General features: G+C 38.7%; 2 protein-coding genes across 2 annotated transcripts; one reads left to right on the top strand and one right to left on the bottom strand.

Annotated features, from left to right (window-relative positions):
- Positions 1-471: 471 nt before the first annotated feature.
- LOC117301435 (POTE ankyrin domain family member G-like) lies at positions 472-2,634 on the top strand. The gene has a single exon (XM_033785428.1). It carries the CDS (start codon positions 793-795, stop codon positions 2,341-2,343), a length of 1,551 nt encoding a protein of 516 aa, XP_033641319.1. The 5' UTR covers positions 472-792; the 3' UTR covers positions 2,344-2,634.
- A 4,246-nt stretch (positions 2,635-6,880) lies between these two features.
- Positions 6,881-13,183, bottom strand: LOC117299048 (N-alpha-acetyltransferase 80-like). The gene is made up of 4 exons (XM_033782453.1): positions 12,968-13,183; positions 9,971-10,125; positions 9,189-9,379; positions 6,881-8,345 (listed from the first exon to the last, which is right to left on the bottom strand). Exons 1-4 carry the CDS (start codon positions 13,063-13,065, stop codon positions 8,193-8,195), a joined length of 597 nt encoding a protein of 198 aa, XP_033638344.1. The 5' UTR covers positions 13,066-13,183; the 3' UTR covers positions 6,881-8,192.
- Between the last annotated feature and the right edge of the window lie 781 nt (positions 13,184-13,964).

Consider the following 13,964-nt stretch of genomic DNA (forward strand, 5'->3'; position numbering starts at 1 on the left):
TATAATATACTTCAGACCTCTATTAGAATGCAATAAAACACCTGCAATTTAACCATCGGTGTTTTATTAAGAACAGTTTATATTATGTTTGATGTGTGAATATACAGTGTTTGCTGTCAGCCCCACCTTGGCATTAATGTACTCGTGATATTACACGTTGCTATCTATAGGTGCGTTCAGTGACTTTATTAAAAGTTGATCAATAACTTCTAGACGGGGATGCAGTCTTTTCAGGTGTTTTTTTTATCTCACACCTTTAACCTGCTTTATAGATTGATCGTCATCAACCGTCACATAATGAACGTTACTTAATATACTCGCGATTGTGATTGGTTAAGTGGGATTGTAATAGACAGATTAGCTTGGATGTGGTGTGTGTACATGTACGTGTGTTTTTAGTCGGAAACGGTATTGCCGTATCTACACGCATAGCAGCATCATCATCATTATCATCTGCACGGTGAACGGTTATGCTGTTTCCCCCATCTCTGATTTTGTAGGATTGCCTTTTACATAATTTATTATACACATGCAGCATGATGAACGTGATATGCAGACATTGCACTGGGGGCGATTGGAGCATTTGTTGGGCTTACGTGATTGAAGGGACACTAGATGCGACAGCGGGGTCAGCAACAGAGAGAGAGGGAGAGAGAGCCTTGTACGACGTCCGTCGCATAATTTATCCTTAAATGCATGAGAGCGGGTCGCAGGAGCGAAATTGACGGCAGAGCATTAGATCAACTGATGGATGCTCGCTTATAACGGTAGGTGTGATTTGCAGCGGACAGTATGTCGGCTAAAGACACGTTATTCCGCCGTATACCTTCAATACGAGACCGTATGAGGAGGAGGGGAAGCTTGGGGCAGATATCTGGTGCCGTGGCCATCCATGATGCGGTTGCTAAGGGAAAGATTCACCTTGCTAAATTCATCCTAGATGCCGTGGAAGGACAGCTACTGGTCGATTCAAAAAATGCTCACGGTAAAACTCCTCTTATTTGTGCTGTGCGAATCACTGAGGAAAGTGTCCGCAATAGAGCTGTGGATATGTTGATTGGCTACAACGCGAGCGTAAATTTATTAGACAACGTTGGACGCAGCGTTCTCAGCTATTCGTGTGAGCTGCACTGCAATGCCGTGGTAAGGAAACTTGTCAAGAATAATGTGGACCCTAACTTGGAGGACAACATCGGCAATACGCCGCTGATGTATTGTGCTATGGTGAACAACACCACTGGGATCGAGATAATAGCGCGGAGTTATCGCAGGCTCGGGCTGGAGGTTGACAAGGTGAACGCGGACGGGATGACGCCCCTCATGGAGGCATCAAAGAACGGCTACCTCGAATGTGCACGGCTTCTGATTCACGAGGGGAAAGCCTCGGTCAGCCCCCGGGATATCGTCAGGAATATGACCGCCGCGGATTGGGCGCGAGAGGCCGGCTGCACCGCCCAAGAGATTCAGGCCCTCCTTCAAATAACACACCGACCACGCCCATGTATTGGGAAAACATCAGCTGCGAATGCATCTCAATTGAGAATGGAGGAAAACATGTGTAGAAACCACGCGGGACGTAGTCGTCAGTTTACTCCAAGTCTTAACTCAGTATCTTCCTTGTTGGAGTTATCGGACGCAAGTGGGAATCCAACATTCCCAGAGCAAGTCCAAACGCAGAAGGAAAAGAAGGGCAAACACCCTCTGAGCATGGAAGAGCTACCGAGCAAATTTAAGGAGCTGCGTTCTAGAGTTCAGCACAACACCTCCAGTTTCCCAGAACTGGTCACAAAAGAAAAACTCATCGCTTCGAAAAATGGCCACTACTTCGCAGTTGAGAACCCGCGGCATGGTAAACCAATCGTCAGCGCACCGCAGGGAGGTGCGTTCACCAAGCGCCCTAAGCCACCCTCGCAACCCAGACGGCCGCACTCGGCGGCGGCATACGCCCTGGGCAAGCTCAAACACCGGCCGACCAAAAGCTGTGATAGCATCCTCGTGCGGACATCGTCCTCTATGGAAGATTTATTACTACTACGTGATTTTAACTCCCCTGAGATGCATCCCTGTGCTCCGTTTAGCCCTAAGGTTAAATCGAACAGCACGAGTCACTTGTACCATAGGATCGACTCATCATCCGGTAGCCAGAATTCAGAGCAATGGGATGTCATATGCTGTGAAGATGAGAAATTAGATGATCTTAAATTGCACACGGGAGATATTGCTCGCCGAGAACGGGCAATTTCAAACCCCATACAAGACGAAAATCTAGCTTTCCCCTCCAATCAGTTACGACTGGAGTCTAATACACACCTCCCAGCTATTTCCCCGAACCACAGATCGTGACTTGAGATAATACTTCAAACTTAAAGGCATGGACACCTTTGGTAATTGTCAAAGACCAGTATTCTCACTTGGTGTATACAAAAACAAATCTGTGATTTTTTCTTTACTAAATTTGTCATGGAAGTTGCAAGAGAATAATGAAAGAAAAACAACCCCGTTGCGAAGATTTGTATTGTGCTTTCAAACGCCTAAACAGGCTAAATGCCTGAAGTATTTCATTTGAGTGAGAAGTTGCCTCTTTCTCAAAAACTACGTTACTTATGAGGGAGCCGTTTCTCACAATGTGTTATACTATACCGACAGCTCTCTATTGCTCGTGACAATTTTGGGGGGTTATTACCAATAGTGTCCAGTGCCTTTAATTATGGTCGTATGCCAACATCATCAATTACATCTACACCATTGTCGCAACACCTAATTTGAACCGAATTACCTAATTGTAATTTATCTCTTGCGTGTGGGTAAATGCAAACAAACCGTACACACGTTTTGTGATTTGTTTTTTCCTCTGGAGTCAGTTTCGTGGAATGATAAAGTCATCACCGTAAATGTAACTTGAACTATACACACAGTGTTTTGTATGCATGTTGTAAATATAAACCTGAGCTCATAGCATGAAAAGGAAGCTTTTTATGTTTTTTAACGGATATTTTTATTCTAATAATCCTGACTGTAATCTGTACCGTACATTAATGTTGTATTCGTGAAAGTTCAATGTTCAATATTCAATATTGCTATACCCACTTTGTTTATTTTTTGTTTGTATTGTTATTTTTGCTTATTTCTCTTCTCTGTTTAATTTATTTCTTTCCTATTTAAAAATGTGGGTTCATTGGTAAATGTTGTTAATAGGCTTATGTAAACTTATAAAAGAAGAACAGCAAAAGTAATAGCAACCTATCAAGATATTCTCAAACTATTGAGGCATAAGCATCAGAACGTTAATTGAAAACTGCTTTTTAACCCTCCAGGGGGTTGGAGTATACAAATTAATAAATCCTCTTATGACCAATTAAGCCATTTCTACAAAGTGCAATGACCTGAGAAGTCATATTCATTGACATCCTAAGCTGGACCATTCCACTTTATCTAAAAGGGGTGGGGTTAGGTCTAAGAGATGGGGCAGACAACTATTTGCACTCATACATGTACTGCGCACATAAATATTCCATGTCAAAAACAGAATATCTGAACAACGTGGATAACATCTACATTAAAACGAGGTAAACAAAAACAAAAACCTTCAAACGCAAACCTTCAAACGCAATTCAGACACGCACAAACCTTGCAGCACGAGGTGAATTAACGTTCAAATGTATGTTTGTCATTTTGTACCGAAAACAAAAGAGACCATTTAAAATGATGGTTTCCGCTACAAGCCATTAAACGTTTTTGTTCAAAGAAATTATAGTCAAAATTAACACTTTATTTATACACTGAAACCACACAATATTTATTTATGTATGGTATGGTGTGTTTTTTTGTTTAAAAAATTTCTCCCAAACCAATATGAGTAAGGCATACCTTTTTATATTGTAAACCTAAACAAAATTCAGCCTTTTGGCTGCTATGTTTGATTTTTAATAAAATAATAATAATAATAATACCTCCATTTTAAAAACTGCCATGCCAGCGACGCAAATTGTTGAATCTTCTGACCATCATTCTCTATAGTAATTATCAACACAACATTATTGAAAGAATGTAATTTTCTCTGTAGTGAAAATGCCCAAGGCTTGGTTTACAATTACGCCACAATGACGTTTCTAGTATAGAGGGGAATGTCCGTGGGAATGTCCGAAGAAATGTCATTCAATCATCTAATGCAAAAATTTAGGCCCGAGGATAAACTCTTTTTATAGTATTAATAATATTATTATTATTTGCACCACCATATTATTTTCAATTTGAGTTAGTAACGTAAGGTGCAAAGATAGAGTTTCTTAATGGTTGGACCCCGACCGGATATAATTTTCGGCTTTTTATTCTTCTTCTGTTTTCTCTCCACTTTTATGATTATTACTATGTCTTATTTTTTTTTTTTTTCATTATAGATGGATTTGCAAAATTGACACTGAAACTGACATTCAATTTCCGCTCACGGTTTTTTTTTTTTATTTATTTTTTTACTATTGATGTTTTTGTTTTCTTCTTCCAAATACGTTCTCAATGAGCCATTTTGAGGTGTGTTGGACACTAGTATAACTGTGCATTGCTTGGTTTTTGGTAAGCCATGTCTGTGAGTCCTACTATATGGTGTTCGCCGCTATACCTCAAAAAGGCTAATTGAAAGACCAGTTCCCGAAAATAAGATTCTAAATATAGCACAAACTTATTCTTGAAAATCATTTGTTTTAAACCATCCATATTGGAATCCAACATGTTATTTTGTTTTATACACTGTAGAGAATTAGATGTGCCTTAACCCACAAAACCCATTCGGAATACGCCATTCCGTTGTCCATGGTAGTCGGTATACATTCAGCACACAAAAATTATGTCGAAACTCTAAACTATACGACAACACAAAATTCAATTTCGCTGGTAATAACGAATTACCCGGGGAAATTGTCTGTGGTCATCAATATATAACCAAAGCCCATCTGAGTAGAATTAAAGGTACTTTTGGGATACATTACAGGCTATTTTTTTAAACATATATTATTTTGAGGTACATTCGTTCATTCGGTGCCAAACCAAGTAATTGACGTTCGACTGATGTGGAAAATTAATGCAACATGACGTTTATGTATTTGTATTTGTTTGTAACTCTTCTTTTTTTTTGGGGGGGGGGGGGGTAGGGGAATAATATCATTTTAAGAATTGTACGCATATTTTTCCTCCGTTATTTTAATAATGGACCATAAAACTAACGAACCTATATTATAGGTTCGTATAAATTTTGTCTAAACTCTAAAATACCCCGGGTCCGATTTTACCGGATTCTTTTCATGAGCCCTTATACACAGTGACGTAATTTACATAAGATCCATGTCTTAAAGAAACAAATTGCCTTGGATTTGGGCAATTTGGAGCTTTATATTTAATATAATGATGACTCCCTCACACACACAAATATCTCTCAAAATTGTGTGGTTTTCCTTTTACTTCGTCAATAGCAAGGTCCGCCAATTTGTAAAACCAAATTTGTTTGACTTCACAAAAAAGAAGACTTCCAAAACATTTTTCCCAACCACAACTCATTTTATAATTATAACGAACGTTTTTTTGTAGCCCTGAACCAAAAACGCACAGGACATGGCAACGTGGACATACTTGGGTTGTTTGTGTTGGTCTGTTTACTTTGCATTATGGGTTTCTTTTACCGTTGCACCGCAGCTACCTGAAATTTGATATTATTTGCGCATTCCGGGTATCCACGAAGAGCGCACCAAAAGTTACTATTGCCAAAGTAAAGCAAACATTAAAATGCACACAAAATACTCATTGAGTGCTGATCCTAGGAAGGAACTGTTCAATTATCCCATCAATGCATCAATAAGATCATTATATAATTTATTCGCTCCTGACTCTCATTCACTGGTTGTTAATTCCCACGTGACCAGTCTTTGGCGAACCAGAATGCATACTTGTTTTAATGTATGTATTAATGCCTCTTCATATTGTTATCATTCATCACTGGATAATTAAAAACCATAAATTCTGGTCCAGGCTGGGTTTGAATCACAATGGGCGGAATACCATCTGTCATCATAGGCCTATATACTCATAATTAATTGCGTGAGGAACGACAACATCAGTGTAGGCTAGGTCTATTTATAGATGTATAGTTGCAGCGCACATAAAAGAAACCAGACAAAATTGACGTAATGATCTTACTGTTTGAAAATTAATGAACGGTACTTAGCCTGAACGATGCATGAAGGAGCCACCTCGGCTAGACTCTATTCAAGACGGGGATAGAATGTCAGATTGGCTGTCACTCACAGACGAGTGTAGATAGGGTTATTAATTAAAGGTTTTCTCGGTCAATTTCGGCAAATGAGCAGCCAATTTAACCACCAGAATATTCTATCGCGCGAAATCGAATGCTTCTGAAAAGGGTCATTCGATTTCGTTTCATGGTTAGTCAAATGCAATGTTGCGTCATTCGATTTAAAGACAGTGGACACTATTGGTAATTGTCAAAGACCAGTCTTCTCACTTGGTGTTTCTCAACATATACATAAAATAACAAACCTGTGAAAATTTGAGCTCAATTATTGGTCGTCGAAGTTGCGAGATAATAAAGAAAAGACAACCTTGTCACACGATTTTGTGTGATTTCAGATGCAAGTTGATTTCGAGACCTCATCTAAATTTGAGGTCTCGAAATCAAATTCGTGGAAAATTACTTCTTTCTCGAAAACTACGTTACTTCAGAGGGAGCCGTTTCTCACAGTGTTTTATACCATCAACCTCTCCCCATTACTCATCACCAAGAAAGGTTACTTTGATGATAATAATTAGTTTGAGTAATTACCAATAGTGTCCACTGCCTTTAACAAAATAATCATTCAATTTATATTCAATTCAATTCAATTCAAGGTATTTTATTCAAATATTTGTAGCCAAAAGCTAAATTACAATTGAATTTACAAGGTAAAAAACATCAAGTTACATACATTAAAGGGAAATAAACAAAACGTTATTAAACCAACATAAAATTTAAATAAGAATGAAGGAGATAGGCAACAATTCATCTAAGCAGCACTCAAATTCGCAGACGCTTCTTGAGGCGTGTGTGTCACGAAAAAGAATGACGCTATACGCTAAATTGTGCATCTGACAAAGTAATGCAACAAATATGGTGTTTTTTTCTTGTTTCAACTTAATGATCAATATTGAGCCCTAATTTTTCACAGAATAAGTAAGATCACTTGTCCTAACCCGCCTCCTCATTTTTTAGCCGCTTTCAATGATTATGCTTATGCTTAGATTAAATTATTGTTGCTATAGTTACAATGTTCCAATACCGTGTTTCGATCAAACATCGTATACAAACCATGTCATCATGAATCTACAGTAGTCCTATACTACGCGGTCTAAAGTCCGATCGTCGCCCGGGAAAGCCATTTTTCTCGCTGCTCTCTCCTCGTCTCCTCTTTCCTCGTCTCCAGAGTCTCAGTCTCGGATAAAATGGTAACTTAATTCATACTGCAGTATATAAATAAAAGATTGTTGAAGTCAAGCGCCACTGCTGTAAACTGCATTCAGTAAGAAGTAAATTTTCCTTGTCACTTTATTCAATAAAGCAGTTAAAGATACGGCTGTGGATGTCAATAATAGCCCTAGTTATAGGCTTATTTTGCACATTGTGGCTGCTGTACCTATAGACTTAATTTAAAATTTAAAAGCCTCATTTCATTTCATTATGACCGAAATGTTTTAGAATGGCTCTGCCTGTTCATTGATCTTAATATAGATCCATGGCCCGGCCAACGATTTCGCCAAACTTTTTCTAACTTAGGATTTATCTTAGGATCGACTTATGACGAGTTAAATTCCGTTAAATTAGGTAACTCCTAACTGGTGCATTAACATCATCAAGCTGTCGTCAAGCCGTCATCTTTGATAAAACTGCATTCAAATACGCGTGGCACATTAGACTGGTCCCCTGTCATTACCAACAAGGATAATGGCATGTGTTGGCTTTACATGTTTACACGGTACATCGCATTTAACTGCATCGCCAGAACCATCTCGAAGTTCGACGTCAGATATTCAGGCTCGCAGGCAGACCTTCTTTTTACCTTTATAGCCGAGGGCGCCCTGCTCAAATGACGTCATGATCATGCATGTATAGGATGGAATCGATATGTAGGCCTATGTAGAATAGCAATGATATGTTACTCTGATGTGCACGATTTATCCAAGTCCATCACAAAGCGTTGAATATTGGATGGTGTCGGTTCAAGCCCTTTCTCGCTCTCATAAAAGTGTTCCCACTCTTGAGGAACAACCAAGCCTTTGTATCTGATTCCAGGGTATGTACGACAAATCTGTCGGAAAACCAACACAAAACCTTCATGTTAAAATATAAAAACTTACTTACACTGTAGCCATTGAATTGCACCACGTCGGTCTATAAAAGACACTAAATACACAGGGGAGATGCAGATAAAACAAGTATCCCATGCGTTCCAAAGATACCACTTAAAGGGAGGGTACACTAGTAATTGTCCAAGACCAGTCTTCTCACTTGGTGTATCCCATCATAAACCATAAAATAACAAGTCTGTGAAAATTTGGGCTCAATCGGTCATCGAAGTTGCGAGAAATGATGGGAAAAAACACCCTTGTTGGACGAACTTGTGTGCATTCAGATAAGAATAAAAGACTTTATTATTTTAGTGAGAAAATACCTCTTTCTTGAAAACTACGTTACTTCAGAGGGAGCCGTTTCTCACAATGTTTTATATTATCAACAGCTCTCCAATGCTCGTTACCAAGTCAGTTTTTAAGTTAATATTTGTTTTGAGTAATTACCAAACGTGTATACCTTCCCTTTAAAACAAAACAATAATTAGTTTTCAAATGAGTTTTGAGAGATCGGGAGTAACTTTCCATATTTATTTGCCTGAGGATCGGGGGAAAAAACGAAAAAAAGCTTATACCATGTAATATGAAACCTCAACACTGTCCTGAATATATAAAACAAATTTAACACCTTATGAGTTCCAACTAAATTTTCAGTTCATGTCGGCCATATCACTGGCAAACATCCTAAAACATTATTTGTACAAAATATTACTCTGGACCTCAACATTGAAAAGATAATACTGAAAACACATTTATTAAATAGCAGTTGAGTATAGGGCCTAAAAAGAGCAAATTGCAGTTACATTTGCAGCAATGACGGGTGCAAGTGTCGCCCGAGGTGAGTATTTAAGGTGCTTGTAAAAGTCTGCCGTCTCCTGATGCTGACATGCAAGCTGGATGTACCGCACTTTTAGACATCTCCTGGCGTAGTCTTCCAACAATTGGTGCATTTTTTTACCTAGTCCGCTATTCCTTCTGCTTTTCTTGATCACAACTAAATGCATTCACAAAAATGATTAGTTATAAACTGGTTAGTTATTAAAAACAAAACAAAAAAACATTTCTTTTACTTTTTATGGTTTATGATTGGATGATGTTTGCTTTTATGTATTGTACAAAATGTTTTGTTGAATGAACGTCTTGTTTTGAACATTCTCTTACAAGACACTGGACACTATTGGTAATTGTCAAAGACCAGTCTTCTCACTTGGTGTATCTCAACATATGCATAAAATAACAAACCTGTGAAAAATTGAGCTCGATTGGTCGTCGGAGCTGCGAGATAACTATGAAGAAAAAAACCTTGTCACACGAAGTTATGTGCTTTCGAATGATTGATTTTGAGACCTCAAATTCTAAATCTGAAGTCTCGAAATCAAAGTCGTGGAAAATAACTCGAAAACTACGTCACATTAGAGGAAGCCGTTTCTCACAATGTTTTATAATATCAACATCTCCCCATTCCTCGTTACCAAGTGAGGTTTTATGCTGATAATTATTTTGAGTAATTACCAATAGTGTCCACTGCCTTCAAAAATGTTTGTTCTTATAACGAATTCTGATATTTTGATGATGTTAGTTATACCTGATTCAACATAAACTCGGTTTTCGTCTCCGACGACCTCACACACTCTCAAGTGACCGACAACTTCCTTTGTCGTTGTAGCGCCCCCTCGCGTCTCCACCATTATTAACGAACATGGTAGACCTGTACATTGCGGAGTTTCTAGCAAATGCAACCTGTCCACATGAAAAGACAATAATATCAATTTCGGCACGTCAGTCTCGTAATCTAGGGGATGTGCGGTCTGTATAATGAAGCCCTACCCCTAGATGTAGCCCGACCTATAGCCTCAAACTTGCTCTTAAGGTAATATAGCCCCGTCCTGTTTTGTTGCACCGAAATTGTACCATTGCCTCCGACCTTAGTGTAGCCTCGAACGTGTACCTCTAATTACTGAAATAGCCCAAAAGTCTACCCATCTGCAGCCGTCTAAGAAGCAAATTTGTACCGTAGCCCGACCGAGTGTAGCCTTGACCTAACTTTGAAACGGAACCTCCCGAACTTATGCAGCCTCAACCTAAATGAAGCCCCAAACTTGTAATAGCCCCAACCATGGTATCCCAAAGTTTGTACCTAAATGTAGCCGCGACCAAGTTGTAGCCATAAATTCCACAAACATTGCACGTAGCTAAATTGTACATTAAAATGTAGCCCGACCTAAATGTAGCCCGGGCAATTAATTGACAACCTTTTAAAATGCCGCCACTGATTTTCTTAAATTGTTTTGAAGTTAAAGTGGAATTCTCTTGGGAAAAAATGCCTTATCACCTGAAATTCTTGTATTCAAAACAAACAAGAGCATGTTTAAATAGGTACTTCTCAAGACAAACCGTTTGTATGTTCAGTCTAACATTAATTTATTGCAAGTTTGAAGAACGAGCAGATCGCGTTGTTTCCATTGTATTTCAAAACCAAATACGAGGCAACAACTCGGCATAAATTTTCATTATTGTTATTATTATTATTAAAGCACATTAGCTATCGTTAAACAGTTTGTATCTATAACATTAATTATGGGATAACTAACACGGCCAAACTGTCTCATCAAACACGCAACGTTCTGTTTGGATGATGCTGTACATGATCAATCTTGAGCGGTTAAGGGTACTAAATTTCTGGGAATTCATATTGATGAAAATTTGACTTGGAAGAAGCATATTGGCACTATAGCAGTTAAAATATCTAGAAATATAGGTATAATGAATGGGCTTAAAAATTTCCTTCCCTGTAGCATATTACTGACCTTGTACAACTCTTGTATTTTACCTTATCTTTATTACGCAATTTTGACATGGGGAAGTCCAACTCCTAAATGTAATAAACTTCTCACTCTTCAGAAACGTGCAGTTCGGGTTATTTCCAAAAGCGGACTATTGTGAGCACTCTGGGCCTCTCTTTTGTAATTTAAAACTGTTAAAATTCGTTGACCTTTATCATCTTAACTTAGGAAAGTTTATGTATAAATATATGAATAATCTTTTACCTGCTTGTTTCAACTCCAGTTTTACACTTACCTCAAACATCCACTCCTATTATACCCGTAGCGCTGCTAGGAAAAATCTGTATGTTAACTATCGTATAGAACCTCGTTGTCTAAAAATGGTGTTGTCCAGCGTGGCACTTTATTTTGGAATAGTCTGGACGACTCTTTTAAATCATTGCGTACTCTCTCGACTTTTACCAAAAAACTTAAAACTTGTTTTCTTAATGAATACTAAGAATCTGATGTTATTTTTGTATGTAGAAATTGTAACGGCTTTATTTTCTGTCTTACACCTGTCAATTTTGTCCTGTTAGTTTTGTCCTGTATTTTGAATGTCTGTCTGTTTTTTTGGTTTGTCTGTTCATAGGCTGGGGAACAAAAGCTGTGCTTCTCCCCGGACCTAGATGTTGCCTTTTGTTTATTGTTTCATCTTTTAATATATTTTATATTTACTTTTATTTTGTCCATATTACTCTGTATTATACACTATTTGCAACATTGAATAAACGTTTATATCTATCTATCTATCTATCTATGTACATCATCTACCAATGTAAACAAAAGACCTGGAGTCCATCCGTCCACTGAGAAAAGACCTTTAGTCCGTCACGTCAGACTAAAAGATTTAACATGGAGACCATGTACGATGAATGTAGATTTCTACCTCCATGAACCAACCAAGTGGCACCTCTCCATTGTATTGTGTTGTACTAACTTGTTTTGTGTTAAAACTTTGAAGGTCCCAGTATTTCTATATGCAATTCACAAAGTAAAGCCGACGGCTTGGTTGACAAACTGGTGAAGACTGGTTGTATATTTTGAGAACAAAACCACGATGATACTATAAGTGTTATGTAATTTGACAAGTGCGATTTAGGTTCACTAAAAGACCAACTTCAATGTTACTCTGAATGGGAACACAAATACAGAAAAGATGAATACTTAGCGGAGAGGTTTTTGAAACATTACAGGGGAAATAGAGCTCACTTATCAAAGTTTTTAACTTGTGCTTTGTTGGTAAAGGGATTGTCGAATGGAATGGCAAATCCTGTGTGGAATTTAATGTGTTTTCTTTTTAATCGCTCAGCGCCCATCCGGAGCATGTTTCATGGATGGGCGCTATGTAAATGGGCATTGTTGTTGTTGTTTATTAATTAGAAACAATTTGTGCATGTATATACAGTATCAAGCCAATTTAGGGGGTTGGATGATAAATTAAAATCATACATGCGACAACTTGACTGACACAGAAGGTCACTTCGTTTCCTGTGGTTGGCTGATATTAGACTCTTATCTACCTTTACAACAGAAACATAATAATAGTATCAATATACATAACCTTGAGGGATCACTAAGTTGAGATATGGCGGACACAATGCTACAACACCCATGTTTGGGTAAGTGTGCGCTTCCTCCATGGTGTGCGTATCCAAACCAAACAGTATACACTTCTATCACGTCCGCTATACCTCAAACAGGCTTATAGTACCTCGTATCATAAGCTACACATCATGATGTGTCATTTGATGTCTTACCTCTCCGCTAAACAATTCGGCCATTCCTCTTTCAAAAGGCTTATGGTGTCTTCCACCAAGTCTGGGTTGGCATGTACAGGTTCCAGAGAGAATGCCATCGTCTCTCAGTTTCAGTTTCAACTACGGCAAGCAGTTGTGTAGTTTTGGAGCGATGTCTGTTCATGCTCTGTCATTGACTATGTTTCTGTTGCGGAAATCTACGGAAGCCGGGTAGTGCCAGGAGATAAGAAGTGAAATACTTTTCATGAGTGCGATAATAATTATTTGTTGTACCATTTATCTAGCGGTCGCCACATAATTATCTGGCGGGTGTAAAGGGGAAAAGTTAAATCTCAATACGTTCAAAGCTATAGGTTAAGTATTATACAACTATTCCCTATTAGACATGTATTGGAAACATTAAAAGCACGTAGGCCTATGATACGAGGCGTTAATATATCAAGTTCTTAGTTAGGGAGGGGGGCAAGGCGATACAGGTGTTGGTTGGGGTGGGGTTTGGAACTGAGGGAAGGTGCGAGGAAGAGATTTTCGGAAGGCGGAAATAACTCTGGAGCGGGAAATTCGAAACCAAATCCGGTGACAGGGGGGCTGGAGGGGTTTGAAAAGCCGAAAACATAATTTATCGGTGGTCTCTGGTCCTAAACCATTCCCCGACTGTTTGGTGTGGTTTTGTGGTTTTCCCAAATCAAGGCAATGGTTAAAAACAGACCTTTGTAAAGAACGTGTAGTCCAGACCGCTAGATAATTAAGTGGCAGCCGCCAGCAGATTAATGGTACAAAAACAATATTATCGCACTTATAAACAAGTCGGTTACTGGTTGGCAGATAATTACCCACGTTCGTCCTGGAGAAAAAAAAACCGCCACACACCGGAATCGAACCAGGGAAGCTAAACGAACGCACCCGGGTATAGTCTTGGTTCCAAGACCATTGGTGTTGCGCGGTCACACACAACCAATGGTCCGATCATATCTATGCACGGCAAAAACTGTACACG

This window comes from Asterias rubens, chromosome 1, assembly GCF_902459465.1.
Source record: "Asterias rubens chromosome 1, eAstRub1.3, whole genome shotgun sequence".
In the NCBI taxonomy this organism is placed as follows: domain Eukaryota; kingdom Metazoa; phylum Echinodermata; class Asteroidea; order Forcipulatida; family Asteriidae; genus Asterias; species Asterias rubens.

Bases quoted from the DNA above. Each gene is read 5' to 3' on its own strand.
- LOC117299048 (XM_033782453.1), bottom strand. From the start codon at position 13,065: ATGGCATTCTCTCTGGAACCTGTACATGCCAACCCAGACTTGGTGGAA. The intron at 10,126-12,967 runs GTAAGACATCAA...TCATGTGGACAG, and splicing joins CCGAATTGTTTAGCGGAGAG to GTTGCATTTGCTAGAAACTC. The intron at 8,346-9,188 runs GTAACTGCAATT...GTTTTCCGACAG, and splicing joins CACCCGTCATTGCTGCAAAT to ATTTGTCGTACATACCCTGG.
- LOC117301435 (XM_033785428.1), top strand. From the start codon at position 793: ATGTCGGCTAAAGACACGTTATTCCGCCGTATACCTTCAATACGAGAC.